Source organism: Oncorhynchus mykiss, chromosome 17, assembly GCF_013265735.2.
Source record: "Oncorhynchus mykiss isolate Arlee chromosome 17, USDA_OmykA_1.1, whole genome shotgun sequence".
In the NCBI taxonomy this organism is placed as follows: domain Eukaryota; kingdom Metazoa; phylum Chordata; class Actinopteri; order Salmoniformes; family Salmonidae; genus Oncorhynchus; species Oncorhynchus mykiss.
In genome coordinates, this window is record NC_048581.1 from 77,732,501 (window position 1) to 77,754,577 (window position 22,077).

At 39.9% G+C, this 22,077-nt stretch overlaps 1 protein-coding gene across 3 annotated transcripts in view; it reads left to right on the plus strand.

Moving 5' to 3' along the window:
* Positions 1-22,077, plus strand: part of LOC110494608 (contactin-4) — a 218,696-nt gene that overhangs the window by 179,974 nt on the left and 16,645 nt on the right. For all 3 annotated transcript variants that reach the window (XM_021569831.2, XM_021569833.2, XM_021569832.2), the window contains exon 12: positions 4,762-4,889. In XM_021569831.2, the coding sequence (XP_021425506.2) occupies positions 4,762-4,889 (128 nt within the window). The remainder of the gene's footprint in view (positions 1-4,761; positions 4,890-22,077) is intronic.

A 22,077-nucleotide genomic window follows, 5' to 3' on the forward strand; every position in this document is an offset into this window, starting at 1 on the left:
AGGACACAGTGTACAGACATTTCAGTGTGTGACCGAGGAGAAAGTCCGTCAAGAGATGTATCTTGCAGTAAGAGAGGCATACTATGAGGCATAGTGTTTGTGTATAGTCCCACTTGTATTCTCTCTGCAGAGCGTCTCTCATAATATGCACTCGTCATATTATTGTCCCTTTGTCCCATGGGATACGGAGATTGTGGAAATATATAGAGCCAAGCACACAAATGCAGGTATTGAGTTATATGAGGCATTACTGTGAGCCATGTGCTGGAGATGTAGTCTTAAATCAGGTCGGAGCTTGATCTAGTTAAAACAATGTGTTGTTGCCCTATTTACTCAGTCTCTTTGTTTACCAGAACTATACCAACGTTGATGTGCACTACAATTGTTATTTTTCTTGACACAGCTATCCAAAGATCAGGGCATCTTCCTAGACCAGCCACTAAGACACTTCTAATTTTAGCAACCTCATTGTTCAGTTCTTACAACTGAACAATGAGGTGCTGTATGAATGAAATACATTGTATGGTAATGCTGTGACTGCTGCAGTACTTTCACTTTCGTCATGTGTATGTCCTTCTTCACCTATCCAATATAGAGCGGTATAGATCAGATAGTGATTCTCTCACTTGATTATAGTAAATTAACAAGATAGTGGGTCATTTAAAGTGCTTTGTCAGGTGAAGTAGTCAGGGTGAGTCAAACACATTCAGTCATTAAGTATACGTATTATCTAAATTCAAAACAGGTTATTTTACTGTTTCTTGCCTTAACCTTTTTACTTTAAATAGGTTGAAACAAACATTTGAGTGTGGTGTTTATCAACACAAATTCAAAACATATTTCACCTCATGTAATCAGAGCATCTTAGAAAAGAGGCTTCACTCACTGAGCAATTTCCAGAGTTCTAACACATGACCTGCTATTACACAGAGCTGTGGATGACAGTATGATTTACACTGTCTCTTATAAAACACAGCGGATCACAATGCAAAGACCACATACCATTTTTCTTGTCTGCTTTACAATAGGGGACTGTTTTTTATATATATATATATACAGTCTGCAGATTCAGCAGAGTTTCAGATAATTAGAATCCACCACAGTTTAATAAATTGGTCTTCCCATTTTTCCGACACTGCCCTGCTTCCAAGTTCACTATTTCATTTTTGTTGCCTTTTATTTAGGAAAATCTGGAGTTTGGTTAAGAATCATTAACCATTCGTAGTACCAGTGGCCATTGTGTAAAGGCCATAGAGATATGAAGTGATTGTTCAAATCAAATTTTATTGGTCACATTCACATGGTTATCAGATGTTAATGCGAGTGTAGCGAAATGCTTGTGCTTCTAGTTCCGACAGTGCAGTAATATCTAACAAGTAATAAAACAATTCCCCAACAACTACCTAATACACACAAATCTAAAGGGGTGAATGAGAATGTGTACATGTAAGTATATGATTGAGCGATGGCTGAGCGGCATAGACGAGGTGCAGTAGACGGTATGAAATACAGTATATACATGTGATATGAGTAATGTAAGATATGTAAACATTATTAAAGTGGCATTATTTAAAGTGACATTGTTTAAAGTGACTAGTGTTGGCCAGTTCCTGGGTGTCTTCCGGTCATATGAAGTCATAAATCAGCTGTTTGAACACGTTGTCTCATTTTATCACTTATAAAAGAACAAAGCACAATTAGAAATGTTTGAGAACTTTCTCAGTCACCATAGTTACATTTCGATTGTCTTATTCGTAGTTTTGATCATTTCTTTGAGTGACACCTAGACATACAAGAAGACCAATAGTGGGAGTTTATTGATGATTGATTGATTGATTTGATTTAATTTATTGGTTAATTCAAAATAGTAGACTGCTCCAGCCGGAGAGAACAATTATGATATATTTAATGATTATATATTTACATTTAAATTGTGTTATTTCCAGTCAATGCATGATATAGATATTTGCAGTTTAAGTCGAAAGTTTACATACACTTAGGGGGGAGTTATTAAAACTCATTTTTTAACCACTCCACAAATTTCTTGTTAACAAACTGTAGTTTTGGCAAGTGGGTTAGGACATCTACTTTGTGCATAACACAAGTAATTTTTCCAACAATTGTTTACAGACAATTGTTTACAGACAGATCATACCGCTCAGGATGGAGAGACATTCTGTGTCTTAGAGATTAATGTACTTTGGTGCGAAAAGTGCAAATCAATCACAGATCAACAGCAAAGGACCTTGTGAAGATGTTGAAGGAAACGGGTACAAAGTATCTATATCCACAGTAAAACAAGTCCTATATGGACATAACCTGAAAGTCCGCTCAGCAAGAAGCCACTGCTCAAAAACCGCCATAATAAAGCCAGACTACGGTTTGCAACTGCACATGGGGACAAAGATGAAACAAAAATATAACTTTTTGGCCATAATGACCATTGTTATGTTTGAAGGAAAAAGAGGGAGACTTGCAAGCTGAAGAACACCATCCCAACCGTGAAGCCCGGGGGTGGCAGCATCATGTGGGGGTGCTTTGCTGCAGGAGGGACTGGTACACTTTACAAAATAGATGGCATCTTGAGGAAGGAAAATTATGTAAATATATTGAAGCAGTATCTCAAGACATCAGTCAGGAAGTTGAAGCTTGGTCGAAAACGGGTCTTCCAAATGGACAATGACCCCAAGCATACTTCCAAAGTTGTGGCAAAATAGCTTAAGGACAAAGTCAAGGTATTGGAGTGGCCATCACAAAGCCCTGACCTCAATCCTGTAGAAAATGTGTGGGCAGAACTGAAAAAGCGTGTGCGAGCAAGGAGGCCTACAAACCTGACTCAGTTGCACCAGTTCTGTCAGGAGGAATGGGCCAAAATTCACCCAACTTATTGTGGGAAGCTTATGTAAAGGCTGCCCGAAATGTTTGACCCAAGTTAAACAATTTAAAGGCAATGCTACCAAATACTATTTCAGTGTATGTAAACTTCTCACCCATTGGGAATGTGATGAAAGAAATAAAAGCTGATATAAATGCCCCCCAGCCATAAGAAGTTATTATGAGTCTGGAAGGATAGTTTACAGAGCAAGGAGGCCTACAAACCTGACTCATTTACACCAGCTCTGTCAGGAGGAATGGGCGAAGATTCACCCAATTTATTGTTGTTAACCTGTTGCGACGAGCAAACCCGTATCCGGGAGTGTAATAATAGCCTCAAGCTCATTATCATAACGCAACGTTAACTATTCATGAAAATCGCAAATGAAATGAAATAAATATATTAGCTCACAAGCTTAGCCTTTTGTTAACAACACTGTCATCTCAGATTTTCAAAAAATGCTTTTCAACCATAGCTACACAAGCATTTGTGTAAGACTATTGATAGCTAGCATAGCATTAAGCCTAGCATTCAGCAGGCAACATTTTCACAAAAACAAGAAAAGCATTCAAATAAAATCATTTACCTTTGAAGAACTTCGGATTTTTTCAATGAGGAGACTCTCAGTTAGATAGCAAATGTTCAGTTTTTCCAAAAATATTATTTGTGTAGGAGAAATCGCTGCGTTTTGTTCATCACGTTTGGCTGAGAAAAAAATCCGAAAATTCAGTCATTACAACGGCAAACTTTTTTCCAAATTAACTCCATAATATCGACAGAAACAAGGCAAACGTTGTTTAGAATCAATCCTCAAGGTGTTTTCACATATCTATTCGATGATAAATCACTCGAGGCAGTTTGGTTTCTCCTCTGAACCAAATTGAAAAATGCACGCACCTGGAGATTACGCAATAGTTTCGACGGAGGACACCGAGCGGACACCTGGTAAATGTAGTCTCTTATGGTCAATTTTCCAATGATATGCCTACAAATACGTCACAATGCTGCAGACACCTTGGGGAAACGACAGAAAGTGTAGGCTCATTCCTTGCGCATTCACAGCCATATAAGGAGACATTGGAACACAGCGCCTCCAAAATCTGGGGCATTTTTGTTTGAAATGTAATCTTGGTTTCGCCTGTAGCATCAGTTCTGTGGCACTCACAGATAATATCTTTGCAGTTTTGGAAACTTCAGAGTGTTTTCTTTCCAAAGCTGTCAATTATATGCATAGTCGAGCATATTTTCGTGACAAAATATCTTGTTTAAAACGGGAACGTTTTTCATCCAAAAAATGAAATACTGCCCCCAGAGGTTCAAGAGGTTAACTTGCGGAAGGCTACCCAAAACGTTTGACCCAAGTTAAACAATTTAATGCCAATGCTACTAAATACTTATTGAGTGTATGTAAACTTCTGACCCACTGGGAATGTGCTGAAAGAAATAAAAGCTGAAATAAATGATTCTCTCTACTATTATTCTGACATTTCACATTCTTAAAATAAAGTGGTGATCCTAACTGACTTAAGACATGGAATTTTTACTAGGATTAAATGTCAGGAGTTGTGAAAACTGAGTTTAAATGTATTTGGCTACGGTGTATGTAAACTTCCCACTTCAAATGTATGTTTATCTAACACCTGTTAGAATAGAAAGAAGCAAATCAAACCAATGCTATTGATATACCATTTCTGAAGATATTGCACTGCTAGACTTACTTGCCTTTCTCTCCGAGTTATGCCCATGCATGACGAACAATGCAAAAAGTGTACTTAAATTTTTTTGACAAATTCACAGACTGCAATACAAGTGGGAAAGAATTGTGGTAATGCAATGAACAAAAAAATGTATCTGTTACATAATCGTTCTGCCTTTTCTGCTTGCAGGGTTTCCATTCTGGATAACGGAAACCTCCGGATACAGAATTCAACCAGACCAGATGCAGGCCTTTACACGTGTGTGGCAAGAAACCAGTTTGGAGTGGCAAGCAGCTCCGGGACTCTCATGGTCAAAGGTAAGCCTATTTGTCATTCTATTATACTGTATGGGCTTATGGAATCTTTAAATAAGGCTGTGATTTCTAGGATACAACTAGTGAACCTTTCTTGCGACAGACTGTTCAAAGGAGATGTGGTTCTGGGTTCTGAGATGAGTACAGTCCCTAAGCTTTTCTCCTCTAAACATGAATGACGATTTCAATGGGTTTTTGCACTGAACGCTCATTAAGAAACAGAGTTGGAGATTGCACTGTTGCCCTCGCCATGTACTGTAGTGAATATTCAGCACTGTCTCCAGACCTTCAGACCAAACAGGTTTTCGGCACAGTATAAAGAAAGAGTAGAAGGGATTAAAAGGAGAGTAGTGTTTGTGAGATCATCTGAAGGAGTCACCCTGTGGGACCGAAGATCGGGTTTCTGCTCTGTTGCTGGAACTTATTATACCTCATTAAAAATGAATGAGAGACGGGTGTTAGGTGTTGTGAATTGGGAGGCTTTGTTTTGTGCATGCTGCTGTTTTTTCTGTCCTGCTGCTGTAAGTGGGCAGTGGTATTCTCACCTGTTTTTCATCGCTTGGAGTATTTCTGATATTTTTTTCTTTGTTTTTTTGTGTGAACTTTAACCCTACTATGACCTATTTTTTTTAAGAAGTCTGGTCTGGTTCAGTTGGGTTGTGATATGATTGCTTTCCTTGTTGGTGGTGTGTTTTGCTTGTCTATAATGTTTTTGCTATTAATCCCCCTTTCCACTGCTTTGTTCCCAAGGATAAAAAGTTGTCAGGCCTGATTCACAGTCCAAAGTGTCTGATGTTGATCTCATTGTACATTAATATTACAATTTATTATTGGAATAAAACAAGTGTTAATGACTGCCAGCTGTATCTTTATTATGCTGTAGATATTTCTGTCTCATTGTATTTATTTAGGTTGGAATTGGAAAGTAGGGTTGCCACCTTTTTAACGTCTTAAGGTATAGGGGGCGACATTTTAACTTTTGGATAAATAGCGTGCCCAATTTAAACTTCCTGCTACTCATGCCAAGAATATAAGATATGCATATTATTAGTAGATTTGGATAGAAAACACTCTGAAGTTTCTAAAACTGTTTGAATCATGTCTGTGAGTGTAACAGAAATGATGTAGCAGGCAAAACCCAGAGGACTAACTGTTCAGATTTTGTTTTTTAGGTCTCTGTCTGTTCAGTGGGTTCTCATTGGCAAACAATATTTCTTAGGAACTTGTTTTCAGTTCCTACCGCTTCCACTGGATGTCACCAGTCTTTGGAATTTGGTTGAGGTTATTAATTTGTGCAATGAAGAAGTACGGTCATCTAGGAACTGAGTAACACTGTTGAGAGTTGCGCAAGACTTGAAAAGTAGCTTGGTTTGTTGTGTTCCTGTATTGAACACAGATAGACCCGTCTTCAATTTGATCAATTATTAACGTTTAAAAATACCTAAAGTTGTATTACAAAAGTAGTTTGAAATATTTTGGCAAAGTTTATAGGCAACTTTTGAAATATTTTGTAGTGACGTTGCGCATTTTGGTAGCTGTTTTTTTCCGGATCAAACACGCCAAATAAATTGACATTTTGGATATATATGGACGGAATTAATCGAACAAAAGGACCAATTGTGATGTTTATGGGACATATTGGAGTGCCAACAACAGAAGCTCGTCAAAGGTAAGGCATGTTTTATATTTTATTTCTGCGTTTTGTGTAGCACCAGCAGGGTTGAAATATGCTACCCTCTTTGTTTACTGTTGTGCTATCATCAGATAATAGCTTCTTATGCTTTCGCCCGAAAAGCCTTTTTAAAATCTGACATGTTGGCTGGATTCACAATGAGTGTAGCTTTAATTGAGTATCTTACATGTGTATTTAATGAAAGTTTGATTTTTATATCATTTATTTGAATTTGCCGCGCTGCATTTTCCCTGGCTTTTGGCAGAGTGGGACGCAAGCGTCCCCTATACCATAAGATGTTAACTGACTTGACAATTTGCCAGCACCACCTCCATTTTCAGATGAATTTACATATACAGTTGAAGTCGGAAGTTTACATACACTTAGGTTAAAATCATTAAAATTTGTTTTTCAAACACTCCACAAATTTCTTGTTAACAAACTATAGTTTTGGTAAATCGGTTAGGACATCTACTTTGTGCATGACACAAGTAATTTTTCCAACAATTGTTTACTGACAGATTGTTTCATTCATAACTCACTGTGTCACAATTCCACTGGGTCAGAAGTTTACTTACACCAAGTTGACTGTGCCTTTAAATAGCTTGGAAATTTCCAGAAAATTATGTCATGGCTTTAGAAGCTTCTGATAGGCTAATTGACATCATTTGAGTCAAATTGAGGTGTACCTGTGGATGTATTTCAAGGCCAACCTTCAAACTCAGTGCCTCTTTGCTTGACATCATGGGAAAATCAAAAGAAATCAGCCAAGACCTCAGAAAGAAATGTGTGTACCTCCACAAATCTGGTTCATCCGTGGTAGCAACTTCCAAACGTCTGAAGGTACCACGTTCATCTGAACAAACAATAGCACACAAGTATAAACATCATAGGACCAAGCAGCCGTCATACCTCTCAGGAAAGAGACATGTTCTGTCTCCTAGCCTGTCTTGGTCAGGGGTTCCGCTAGCGGAACGTTTCAACAAAATTGCAGAAATGTAATTATTATAAATATTTAACTTTAATTAAATCAGAAGTGCAATAGACCAAATGAAAGCTAAACCTCTTGTTAATCTAGCCACCATGTCAGAATTCAAAAAGGCTTTACTGCGAAAGCAAACTATGCGATTATCGATCAGCAGAGAAAACATTACGTACAGTTACAAGCCAAGTAGATTAGTCACGAAATTCAGAAATAGCAATAAAATTAATCAATTACCTTTGAAGAACTTCTTCTTTTGACAATACTAAAGGTCACGACGAAACAATAAATTGTCGTTTTGTTCGATAAAATCAATTTTTATAGCCTAACATGAAACATTTTGTAAGCGGCTTGTGTAGTGAATTCAGTGTCCTTCAACTTTGGACATAATATTCGATGTAATTACTCACTTTAAATGGACATTTATCAAACCATGTTTGGTTTCAATGCAATCCTCTGTTTATTAGTAACACAGCCATACTTCATGGTTCTTTTCCCGGGAAAATATTGACCGAGAGGAACTGATTTGAACACACCAAACTATGACCTCATTGCACACCAATGACATGACCAGTTCTTTGTTGATTGACTGTATTTCGGACCAATGACCACTGATCGTCTTGAAATATAGCTTGGTAGATAGCCAATGAGCTGAGGTAAACGGCAATATGTAATGGTTCTATCCGGGAAGACTAGCCTTTGTGGGAAACTCGAGCGTAAACATAGCCATTTGCCATTGAAAATTCTACCAGAAGCAGCCATGCTGGTGTCATGACGTTGGCCTGGGGGATAGGTTTATGACAGTCATAAATACCTCTCCCCCCTTTTTCCTCTTTCTAACCTACTGAGGTTACATTTAAAAAAAAACTTGGTTAACATAGAGATTCTGGGAACATCAGTAGGTGGGGGGGGGGAATTAACTATTCTGGTAATCCCAACAATTTAACATATGCGGTGGTACTTAATGAACATGATGTCATTTCGGTTGTCATCTGAGACATTCTCATCAATGATAAGATGACATAAACTCTACAGTGGAAAGAGTCAGAGTTATCGGATTCACATGGAATTCTTGTTCAATTTAAATGAATATGAAATGATTTGTGATGGGATGAAATGTGATTTTAGCTTCTAAAATGTGAGATGTGGGTTTTCATAAGTTAGGGCTGCTTACTCAGTGGCCCGCCTCTGTGAAGGGACATGGGCTATAAAACTTTTCAAATACGCCCTCTTCTCCCTTCCTATATAAAGTCTTGATGACAATAGAACTTCCTGTTCCGATGAGGTAGGATGACGGTCCTATGTCAGAATGGTTCAGATAATATCTACAGAACAAAGCCAATATCAGCATGAGCTTTGGTTGCGAATGGTATGAACTTTGAACTCTTATTCATGACAGAAGTGATACCTCCTAGCCGTTGAGTTAGCGAACGCAGCTGCAAACGCAGGTTAGGAAGGAACAGACAGAGTATCCCATCCACCACACAACGAGGTTACTACAACTTATCCAAGTGACCACCAGAGACATTCTTCAAAGGACAGAGGACTCGGTTTGGCAACACGGTCTTCCATCTACCACCAACCTACTGAAGCGCAGCTCAGAGTAATTATTTATTGTATTTTCCTTTTCCAAATGGGCGGTAATTTAGAATGCATAAGATACTGTATTTACAATAGCCCAGCTTCTTCCCTTTGTTCCTCAGATTTCCCGCTCCTTCACTCAAACCCAGCCCCTTTTCTTTTGTGTAACAATATCTGTTCTGCCCGCTAGGGACGTTTTCCTTTATGACGTAATTTGTAATCAAGTTATGATTAATTGTGTATGTGAATTCTGTGTGATTAGTTAGGTATTTAGTAAATAAATAATTAAACGCAATTTTGTATTGCTGATTCAAATTGTTAGCCAGGGTTCTTTTTACAATTTTCAGATTATGAGACTGAAGTAAAATGAAGATTAATGTTGACTGCTATTGATGTAAAATATTACTAGGTCTTTAAGAGTTTATTCGGAAGATAACAGCTCTATAAATATTATTTTGTGGTGCCCGACTCTCTAGTTAATTACATTTACATGATTAGCTCAATCAGGTGATATTAACTACGGAGAAATTATTTTATAGAATAGCATGTCATATCACTTAATCCGGCATAGCCAAAGAAACGACACTGGTTACGCGCAGCAGTATTGTTTTGAGTGCATTTTCAGAGAAGAAATATGCAATGTTTATACGCAAGTAATTATTATAAATATTTAACTTTAATTAAAATCAGAAGTGCAATAGACCAAATGAAAGCTAAACCTCTTGTTAATCTAGCCACCGTGTCAGATTTCAAAAAGGCTTTACTACGAAAGCAAACCATGCGATTATCGATCAGCAGACAAATCATTACAAGACAAAAGTAGTAGTAGTATTGTTTTGATAGCATTTTCAGAGAAGAATTATGGCAAGTAAATCTGTAAAATCAAAGACAAAGTCAAAATATACAGATCTACACGATATTATTGAAGAAATTGATAGGGAAAGTGACAGTGAATTACTCCAAGATGATTCAGACAGTGAGAATACTTTTGACTTGCAAACTGAGGAGATGTTCTTGTATGGAGAAGATGCAGTGTTGGATTGGTGAGTACTGTTGTTTGAAATTAGTAATATCAAATATTATTCATTTGAGTTGTTTTGGAGATATTTTTATTTTATTTGCCATATACAAAAATATAATCAGTAATGAAATGTGTAAAGTACACATTGCTCTACATTGTCGGTGGGTGTGTGTCTGTGTGTCTGTATATATTAGATATTTTTTTACGTTTTATTTTATCTAAACATGGAATGGGACATCTCCTCACCATAGTGATTAATTCCCTACTCTATATATAATCTGTGTCTGTGTGTCTGTATATATTAGATATTTTTTACATTTTATTTTATCTAAACATGGAATGGAACAGCTCCTCACCATAGTGATTGGGTTCCCTACTCTATATATAATCTGTGTCTGTGTCTTTATTTCACAGTCCCAGCGATTCTGATTGTGAGCCCATACTGCCAAGGTGCCCATCCCCCAATGAAGCTGGTTCATCCAGCCGGACCCGTGCTGTCTCCGGCACCACACCTACACCCGCCCGGCCATCTAGAGGTGACAAAGTCGGTGACAAAGAAGCGGAGGAAGGGAAGTGTGGAACCTGCTGGCAGAGCGGAGGAGGGTCGTTAGCACTCTGTGCTGGAGGAGAATGTGGCCCCACCACCTCCAATATTCAGACCAAAAAGGCCACCAGGACCTCAGCTGGACAAGACCTCCAAGTACAGCCCCATGCAACTTTTTCAGTTGTTTTTCACCTCTGCAGTTGTAACTGAAAGGTTGCAAGTTCAAATCCGAGCTGACAAGGTACAAATCTGTCGTTCTGCCCCTGAACAGGCAGTTAACCCACTGTTCCTAGGCCGTCATTGAAAATAAGATTTTTTTCTTAACTGACTTGCCTAGTTAAATAAAGGGTATATTAAAAATTACAAAATAATTGGGTATTGAACACAAATAGGTACGGAGCTAAGAAGCAGGCAGGCAAGAAAGAGACATGGAAGCCCATTTCCATGTCAGATCTTTTTTGTTACCTTTCTATGGTCATTTACATGGGTCTTGTAAAGCTAAAAACACTGAAGGACTACTGGAAAACTGCACCCCTCTATCAACTGCCTTTGCCCACCACGGTCATGTCATGCAAAAGGTTTCTGACAATCTCACGGGCGCTTCATATCAGTGACCCAAAAGTTGATGAGGACAACGAGAAGAAGCGAGGCCCGGCAAGGTTTGATAAGCTCTGCAAAATTAAACCTCTCTACCACAACATCGTTGATGCCTGCAAGACTCATTTTCAGCCCGCCCAGAACCTTTCCATAGATGAGAGGATGGGAGCCTCAAAGGCCAGAATTGGCCTAAAACAGTACATGCGTAACAAACCAACTAAATGGGGTTTACAAACTGTTTGTTTTGGCCGAGTCTGTGTGTGCATACACGTGCAATTTTGTCTATGAGGGAAATGGCAGTTGTGTGACCGGTAAGGGACTTAGCAATGACTCCGTTATAGAGTTATTCGATTTTCAGCTGCTAGCGAAGGGCTACAAACTGTTTGTGGACAACTTCTACACAAGCCCTACCCTGTTCACAGACCTGAGGAAGCTGGAGATGTGGGCCTGTGGCACCATTCGGACCAACAGAGTAGGATTTCCGAAAACCAGGGTGAATGACATGCCTAAGCGGGCTGATCGAGGTACCATGAGATGGATTTGTGAGGATGGCCTACTCTTTGTGAAGTGGATGGATACCAGAGAGGTGGTCATGTGCACCACTATCCACAAATCCTTCATTAGTGATCACGTCGTCAGGCGTGTGAAGGGCGCTACTGGGGCATGGACCACCAAAAATGTCCCCATTCCAGCTGCTGTGAAGGACTACAACAAGAGCATGGGAGGTGTGGACCTGTCAGATGAGCTGATAGGCTACTATTATGTTCTCCACAAGAACATGAAGTGGTACAAGACATTGTTGTGTCATATCATTGACATTGATATTGCTCAGGAGTACATTGCTGTACTCCAGAAGTAAATGGCTAAGAGCTGTGGACAGCCCCCCATCTCACAGCTAGCCTTCAGTGAGCTGCTCATCCAGGAACTTGCTAGCTACAGCAAGACCACTGTAGCACCTTCTGTCCCCTCTACCTACAGTGCCTTGCGAAAGTATTCGGCCCCCTTGAACTTTGCGACCTTTTGCCACATTTCAGGCTTCAAACATAAAGATATAAAACTGTATTTTTTTGTGAAGAATCAACAACAAGTGGGACACAATCATGAAGTGGAACTACATTTATTGGATATTTCAAACTTTTTTAACAAATCAAAAACTGAAAAATTGGGCGTGCAAAATTATTCAGCCCCCTTAAGTTAATACTTTGTAGCGCCACCTTTTGCTGCGATTACAGCTGTAAGTCGCTTGGGGTATGTCTCTATCAGTTTTGCACATCGAGAGACTGAAATTTTTTCCCATTCCTCCTTGCAAAACAGCTCGAGCTTAGTGAGGTTGGATGGAGAGCATTTGTGAACAGCAGTTTTCAGTTCTTTCCACAGATTCTCGATTGGATTCAGGTCTGGACTTTGACTTGGCCATTCTAACACCTGGATATGTTTATTTTTGAACCATTCCATTGTAGATTTTGCTTTATGTTTTGGATCATTGTCTTGTTGGAAGACAAATCTCCGTCCCAGTCTCAGGTCTTTTGCAGACTCCATCAGGTTTTCTTCCAGAATGGTCCTGTATTTGGCTCCATCCATCTTCCCATCAATTTTAACCATCTTTCCTGTCCCTGCTGAAGAAAATCAGGCTAAAACCATGATGCTGCCACCCCCATGTTTGACAGTGGGGATGGTGTGTTCAGCTGTGTTGCTTTTACGCCAAACATAACGTTTTGCATTGTTGCCAAAAAGTTCAATTTTGGTTTCATCTGACCAGAGCACCTTCTTCCACATGTTTGGTGTGTCTCCCAGGTGGCTTGTGGCAAACTTTAACCAACACTTTTTATGGATATCTTTAAGAAATGGCTTTCTTCTTGCCACTCTTCCATAAAGGCCAGATTTGTGCAATATACGACTGATTGTTGTCCTATGGACAGAGTCTCCCACCTCAGCTGTAGATCTCTGCAGTTCATCCAGAGTGATCATGGGCCTCTTGGCTGCATCTCTGATCAGTCTTCTCCTTGTATGAGCTGAAAGTTTAGAGGGACGGCCAGGTCTTGGTAGATTTGCAGTGGTCTGATACTCCTTCCATTTCAATATTATCGCTTGCACAGTGCTCCTTGGGATGTTTAAAGCTTGGGAAATCTTTTTGTATCCAAATCCGGCTTTACACTTCTTCACAACAGTATCTCGGACCTGCCTGATGTGTTCCTTGTTCTTCATGATGCTCTCTGCGTTTTTAACGGACCTCTGAGACTATTATAGTGCAGGTGCATTAATACGGAGACTTGATTACACACAGGTGGATTGTATTTATCATCATTAGTCATTTAGGTCAACATTGGATCATTCAGAGATCCTCACTGAACTTCTGGAGAGAGTTTGCTGCACTGAAAGTAAAGGGGCTGAATAATTTTGCACGCCCAATTTTTCAGTTTTTGATTTGTTAAAAAAGTTTGAAATATCCAATAAATGTCGTTCCACTTCATGATTGTGTCCCACTTGTTGTTGATTCTTCACAAAAAAATAGAGTTTTATATCTTTACGTTTGAAGCCTGAAATGTGGCAAAAGGTCGCAAAGTTCAAGGGGGCCGAATACTTTCGCAAGGCACTGTATATCCGCCATGTTGGAGTCAACAGAAGTCAGAAATAACATTATAAATATTCACTTACCTTTGATGATCTTCATCAGAATGCACTCCCAGGAATCCCAGTTCCACAATAAATGTTTGATTTGTTCGATAATGTCCATCATTTATGTCCAAATAGCTACTTTTGTTTGCGCGTTTGGTAAACAAATCACGAAGCGCGTTCACTAGTTGCAGACGAAATGTCAAAAAGTTCCTTTACAGTCCGTAGAAACTTGTCAAACGATGTATGGAATCAATCTTTAGGATGTTTTTAACATAAATCTTCAATAATATTCCAACCGGAGAATTCCTTTGTCTTCAGAAAAGCAAAGGAACGGGAGATACCTCTCATGTGAAATGCGCATGACCAGCACGTGACTGCTGGCAGACCTCTGACTCATTCCCCTCTCATTCAGCCCCCCTTCATAGTAGAAGCATCAAACAAGTTTCTAAAGACGGTTGAGATCTAGTGGGAGCCTTGGGAAGTGCAACATGACCAATCCCACTGTATCTTCAATAGGGGCTGAGTTGAAAATCTACCAACCTCAGATTCCACTTCCTGGTTGGATTTTTTCTCAGGTTTTTGCCTTCCATATGAGTTCTGTTATACTCACAGACATCATTCAAACAGATTTAGAAGCTTCAGAGTGTTTTCCATCCAAATATACTAATAATATGCATATATTAGCAACTGGGACTGAGGTGCAGGCAGTTAACTCTGGACACCTCTGGGAACCTTATTCATCCAAGCTACTCAATACTGCCCCCCAGCCATAAGAAGTTATTATGAGTCTGGAAGGAGAGTTTACAGAGCAAGGAGGCCTACAAACCTAACTCATTTACACCAGCTCTGTCAGGGGGAATGGGAAAGATTCACCCAACTTATTGTTGTTAACTTGCGGAAGGCTACCCAAAACGTTTGACCCAAGTTAAACAATTTAAAGGCAATGCTACTAAATACTTATTGAGTGTATGTAAACTTCTGACCCACTGGGAATGTGCTGAAAGAAATAAACGCTGAAATAAATCATTCTCTCTACTATTATTCTGACATTTCACATTCTTAAAATAAAGTGGTGATCCTAACTGACCTAAGATAGGGGATTCTTACTAGGATTAAATGTCAGGAATTGTCAGGAATTTTGTCAGGAATTTTCATTATTCAATGAAAACGAATGGTAAAACACTTTCCCACCCCTTGACGTCAGCTCAGTATATTGCTGATCCTGAATGGTACTATTGAAGGCACTAGGGGGATGGGATGAGTCTTGATATCTCAATAATACAGAGAGGCTTTTAACGCATGTGACAGTGCACTGAGAAATGCTATATGTTTTGTCTCCCTTTAAAGTGTAATGTTACAGTAGCATAGAAGACAAAGTCGCTGCTGTGGAGTACTGTGTCATGTTTGTTCAAGGGTCCATTGAATTTTCCTCCCTCTACAACTAAGCGATCGCAAAAGTCCTTTGAAATGCAGAGTTAAAAGGTGCTCGGTTGAAATACCTTTTGGAATTCCCTTGCGTTTTATCATTGCAAAATGGTTGCCATAGAAACACTGGTCGGTCACCTTTTGTGGCCCCTAACAAATCTCATAGGTGCAATTATTTAATGATTGATGTTGTTCTATTGAAAACAGCTTATCCTATACTGTAGATTGTAACTGCATAAGTGAGGTGTCCTGATACATTTTACCTTTACATTTGTCATTTAGCAGAAGCTCTTATCCAGAGCGATGTACAGTTGCATTCATCTTAAGATACTGTAGCTAGGTGGGACAAACACATATCACATTCATATTCAGTACATTTTTCCTCAATAATGTAGCTTTCAGCAAAGTCAGAGCTAGTAAAGGGGGGGGAGTTAAGTGTGAGTGTTAGATCAAAGGTGGCAGAATGGAGTGCTCGGGTCGGGGTGTAGGGTTTGAGCATAGTTTGAAGGTAAGGAGGGGCAGCTCTTCTTGCTGCTCTAGGCAAGTACCATGGTCTTGTAGTGGATTCAAGCTTCGACTGGAAGCCAATGGAATGTGCAGATTAGTGGGGTGACATGCGAGAACTACAACATCCAGTCAACCACTTGATTCAGAAGCCCTGCGCACCGGGTAGGCAAAGTGTTCCCGTTTTTAACCATTTAATTTGTCTAAAAATACATACTCCGCCTCCCCGGCGGACAGGGAGATGGGTAGCTCGATTCCATGACTATGCGACAGTGAAGTTTGACACTACCCTACATGAGATTTCATGACTTTTAAAACCATGATGAGAGACATACAAAGAATACAGAAAAGATCTGTTGTTTCTATGAGTGAGTTCGTGTCTTAAGTTTTTATTCAGAACTGTCAACACTGTTTTTATTCAACACTATTTCAAAACTAAACGTGCTTCTCCCAACTTCCACTTGCACTGCATCTGCAATAAATGAGTAGCTAAGTGTATCGATAGCCCTGCATTTGTATTATTATTAGCAGCTTGTCGTGTCTATTATAATATCAATGAATATTTCACTTTCTCTGGTAAAAGGAACAACATGAATTTGTGCATGAGGCAGATGCGGTGCGACTTGAGTTTCGCCATCAGGTAGAAGATGGTGTCCCCTCGCTCTTGTCAGTCTCACCGGAGGAAAGTATGGAGAGAGCAGGGACCATGAGAGGTGGACCGTCTGCTACTCTCTCCCTCTACTGAGAATAGTGCTGTGTTCAAAACAACTGGGAACCCGGAAATCTCCAATTTTAGTGCGTTCATTACAACTGAGAACTCAGGGGGGAAAAAACGAGATCTGACTGGGAAAAATCATTTTGAAATATAATATGGTCTGAGAAGAACAATATTGGTGGTATAGGCATATAGCCAATATGCTGTAATAATGTATTAGGCATACTGCACAAACCTAATTCCTACACAACTGTTTTTTTTAGGTTAATGTTACATTTAAGTCATGTTTATTAAAAAATCTGAGCGGTAGATTTGGACTTGCTTTTTGACTACTCAAGTGATCTTGACTCAGAAAATGTTTGTGATCACTGTTGTAGAGCATGAACCTGCAGGAGCGAGTCACTGCTTTGATGTTTGCAGAGAATGACAGCGTGTTGTCCAGGGTCTAGGAGGGGAACACTGTGGAGTTGTCAACTGTAATGAAGAGGCCTTGGAGTGAGCAGGCCTTCCCCGGGAGGAAGAGCAGCTCCGTCTTCTCTAGGTTGAGCTTGAGGTGTTGGGCCGATATCCATGCTGAGATATTTGCCAGGCACGCAGAGATGCGTGTTGCCACCTTGGTGTCAGAAGGGGGTAAGGAGTAAAGTTGTTGCGTGCCATCAGCATAACAATGATAGGAGAGACTATGTGAGGATATGAGGGAGCCGAGTGACTTGGTGTATACAGAGAGGAGGAGAGGGCCTAGAACTGAGCCCTGGGGGACACCAGTAGTGTAAGTACGTGGTGCAGACACAGATGGAGAGAAAGATCTGATGGTTTCACTGTGTCAAAGGCGGCAGATAGATCTAGGAGGATGAGAACAGAAGAGAGAGAGTCAGATTTGGCAGTGAGGAGAGCCTCCCTGACACAGAGGAGAGCAGTCTTGGTTGAGTGACCAGTCTTGATGCTGGTTAGCATCAAGAAGATAATTCTGAGAAATATTGTGAGAGAGTTGGTCAAAGACTGCACACTCAAGTGTTTTGGAAATAAAACAAAGGGATACTGGTCTGTCTTTGACATCAGAGGGGTCAAGTATTGGTTTCTTTAGGAGGCAAGCGACTCTGGCCATTTTTAAGTTGGAAGAGATGCAGCCAGGGGTCAGGGTCGAGTTGAGGAATGAAGTGAGGAATGGGAGGTCTCCATAGATCTGGAGAAGGGAGGAGGGGATGGGTTACATAGGAATAAAAGGGAGTGAAAGGATGATAGGTTGTCCGGAAGTTTAGTTTTCCTCCATTTTCGCTCAGCTGCCAACAGCCCTGTTCTGTAAGCTCGCAGTAAGTAATTCAGCCACTTAGAAGGAGGGCAGGGCCGAGCCGGCCAAGAGGAAAGGAGACTGTGCAAGTCATAGGATGCAGAAAGGCAGGAGAGTAGGGTCGAAAAGGCAGAATCCGGAGATGGGAGGAGGAAGGATTTAGCAGTAGGGAGTGAAGAGGATAGAGTAGTGTGAGAAAGAGAGCGAAGATTGCGACTGAGCATGACCATCTGGGTAGGGGCTGAGTGGCTAGGGTTGGTTGGAGGAGAGGGAGACAGAAAAAAGGAAACAAAGTAGTGATCAGAGACCCAGAGGGGGGTTGCGGTGAGATTAGTAGGTGAACAGCCTGTAGTAAAGATGAGGCATAGAAACCGTAAATGACTTGGTAACAGGAAATACATTTATTTGACATAATTAAAAAGTAATTCTGGACTGACCAATGAAGCTTCAAATATATGAAACTTAAAAGTTACATATCACAAAATCTTGGACAACCTTAAGATAATCTTATTTGAGTCAGAAAAGGATGTTCATGTGATAGGGAAGATATACAAAACTTTGCAGATTGCAGAAAGCATATCCATCTGACAATCCATCTGACAATCTCTTAACTATTGGAACCAAGACTTAGAAAGAACTAATGTTGGCACAATATGGAGGGAAAGTTGGAGCCTAACTAATGAAATTCCACTTAAGAAAAATGAACGCTTAATCCAGTATAAGCTAATGTGTAGAATATATTATACAAGAGACAAAATGGTTTGTTGAGATCGGTGTGGAAGAACTTGACTGGCCTGCACAGAGCCCTGACCTCAACCCCATTGAACACCTTTATTATGAATTAGAACGCCGACTGCGAGCCAGAACTATTCGCCCAACATCAGTGCCTGACCTCACTAACGCTCTTGTGAATGAATGGAAGCAAGAACCCGCAGCAACGTTCCAACATCTAATGGAAAGCCTTCCCAGAAGAGTGGAGGCTGTTATAGCAGCAAAGCAGGGACCAACTCCATATTAATGCCCATGATATTGGAATGAGATGTTCAACGAGCAGGTCATGTAGTGTAGATGGCCCAAGCTAGCAAAACAAAAAGTAATAGATGACAACAGATTTAGACACAAATTATACTTCAGGAGTCCTTTAGCTATAAAATGCAGCACCGATAGTACCTGCAGATAATGCATATTACAGCATGTCCACTAGTGATGGGCTTTCCAAATATGTTTGGTTAACTGCATCACCGTAAAAGAGATGCATAATTTAGCTCGCAAACAAAACAACATAGAACCATGAAAAATGTGCTAATCTCTAATCTAAAGCCCAAAAAGTAGGCTACCATTATGCCAGATGTGATATGCACATTACAATAAAAAGATGACTCAGTGCTCTTCCAACTATTTATTGTTTCTGCAGTGAGGATTTACCATCTTCAGATAATTATTTTGTAACTTATTTGCAGATAATTGTTGTTTGAAGCTCAACAAGCAGTAGTAGCTGTATGCAAATCAGGGAGCCAAATGAACAGTTCTTTCACCGATGTGATTCGGTTCCCAAAAAGAGCACTTCTAAAAGAGCTGTTCGTTTGCGAACAGCCCATCACTGTTTACTCTCCTGATTAATAATGAAAGACATATTTCATATATTATAAATGCTAGAAAGTCAGCCGTCAAGGATGTGGAGAGAGAGCTTCAAGTGCACCTTGCCACGGATAGCTTTCTGCTGATGCCTCATTCACTGCATGTCTCATTCACTGCATGCCCTGCTCGTTTCATCTCTATAATCATCTGCTACCACAGAAAACTGGAATGACCCTGCTTAAATTAAAGTGAAGAAATGAAAACATATATCAGTATTCCCACCTGGATAAATGGCTATGTACAGTACAGTGCATTGCTGTTCAATCTACAGCATGACACTCTATTTGACATAAAGAGTTGAGCGTTATTTATTAACACTCTACAGAGCCCCTTTAACCATTTATCACCCACTGTGAATGAACATGTAGGATCCCCCCAACAGTTCACTGTTACAGCCTGTAACTGTCATTCTGGGTTCAGGTTGATGACCCATCTATGAGTTTTTAACCTCTAAAGACATATTATTGCGTGTATCTTTGCTCTGTAAATAGGCCCGGCTGTTATCCTCTCAATTATTCACATGAAAGGCAATATATGAGCTTTATTTGATGGTTTACTTTCTGTCGTCATACAGTAAGTACTGTATGTGATAGCTGCATTCTGGGGCTGATGTACAAATGTTCTCCTATATGATCTTGAGCCTTTCTGTCACAATCGATACTGTAGGGAAAATGGGACAGGGTCATTTACATGCACTATTTCATTGAGAATTGGAAACCTGTTTAGTTGGGGGAATTTCTGCAGCGAGAGCATCCCTAATAGGAGATATTCAACTTGACTGTGGCTATATGGATACTGAGAAATACGTGTCACAATGCATTCATTTATTGTGGATGTGAATAAACCACCTAGACAACAGCAGAGGAGTCAAAACAGATGAACCCTGTTCATGTCCCCATTAGTTCAACGCTGAGGGGATATTAACCACTTTCATCAGTCTTGATTAGGAAATGGACTCTCGGAATATTGATCACAGTGGAGATGGAATCTGGCAATTAGTAACGGTACAGCTGATCAATGGCCTCAAAACTCCTCAACATTGAGTTTGTGGATGTCTGAGATGGCAATTCATCTTATATTACTTTGTCTGAGAAAGAATGCAGAGACTCAGTAGTATATGAGATTATTCAGCATGTTTCTTTTTCAACAATGTGATTTTCTGTCATCATGTCACCTCTCCAATAACATTTGAAGGTGTCTTTCTGTCTTGTGTTGTGCTGTAAAAAGGATTGCTTGGATCAGCAGGTTATCACAAAAGTCTAAAACTCAATTCAGAGAGGTGGCAGTGGTCATTGCTTTTGTCACTTCCAGTGGTGTGATTTTTCGTAGGTGCAGGACAGAAGATAAGTTGTCTGGACGATTTATGTGGTGCTCTTTCAAGGGTTGTGGGCAGAAGAAAATTATCCAAAAAACATATAGATTTCAGACTGACTTCTGTAAGGTGTTTCAACTGCACAAGCTATTCATCTGCAATGAGTCAGAGATTCAGACTGTAGTTATTGATGCCTTGTTGAAGCCGAAGGAACATTTATGTAAAATGTTAATATAACCGGATATCTTATAAGTAGGTAGCTACAAATGTACTATTATAGACAGTATGAATAGAGTATTGAGAGCAGCTCACTAGAATATGTGTCACGGTTTTCTGTATGTGAAGGGGAGTCGGACCAAAATGCGGCGTGTAGATTGCGATCCATGTTTATTTAAACTAACGTAAAACACGAATCGATACAAACACTACAAAACAATAAACGTAACGAAAACCGAAACAGCCTAATACTGGTGCACATACACACAGAACAAGGACATCAAGACACTAAGGACTATCACCCACAAACACACACCACACACCAGACTATCTAAATATGGTTCCCAATCAGAGACAATGACTAACACCTGCCTCTGATTGAGAACCATATCAGGCCAGACATAGAAATAGACAAACAAGACATCCAACATAGAATGCCCACCCAGCTCACGTCCTGACCAACACTAAAACAAGGAAAACACACGAACGATGGTCAGAACGTGACAATATGTCTCATTATTTACACAAAGTTTGCTCACCAACCAATGCTCCATTGAGGTTTGTCCTTGAGAGAATCATTTTTGTGTCTTGAGGAAAATGTGGAGTATTCATGTTGAATGGCTTTGGAAGAATTTGTTTTTCTCAGCATGATAAAGGACTTCCAATGTGTTTCCTTGATCTAAAAGGCTGGGAAATGAAGATTGGGTTTGAACAATTTATCTCTCGCAGACACCCTATAAGAAGTTAGTTAGTTACAGTATACTTTATTCTGAAGTATTGAGGGACATTTTAATTATGCACTGAAAACATTATGGAATGCATAGGGACAATAACGAGGAACCAAAGTGCTACTCAAGTCATGAGCACCAGCTCTGTTCAAAGAGACTTTGTTTAGCCCTCACCTATTCAAACAGGTTGGTATGTTAACAAAGGCCCTGTGACCTCCCAGTGAAAACCCTTTACACATGGTGTTTGTATTTCTTTGAACCCTCTTCACCGGGGAGCAGCCGTGTGGCTCTGAGTTTGGAAGGTCTTGCCTCGCTCTGCCTGTTATATCTGAAGACTCCTCAACCACGTGAC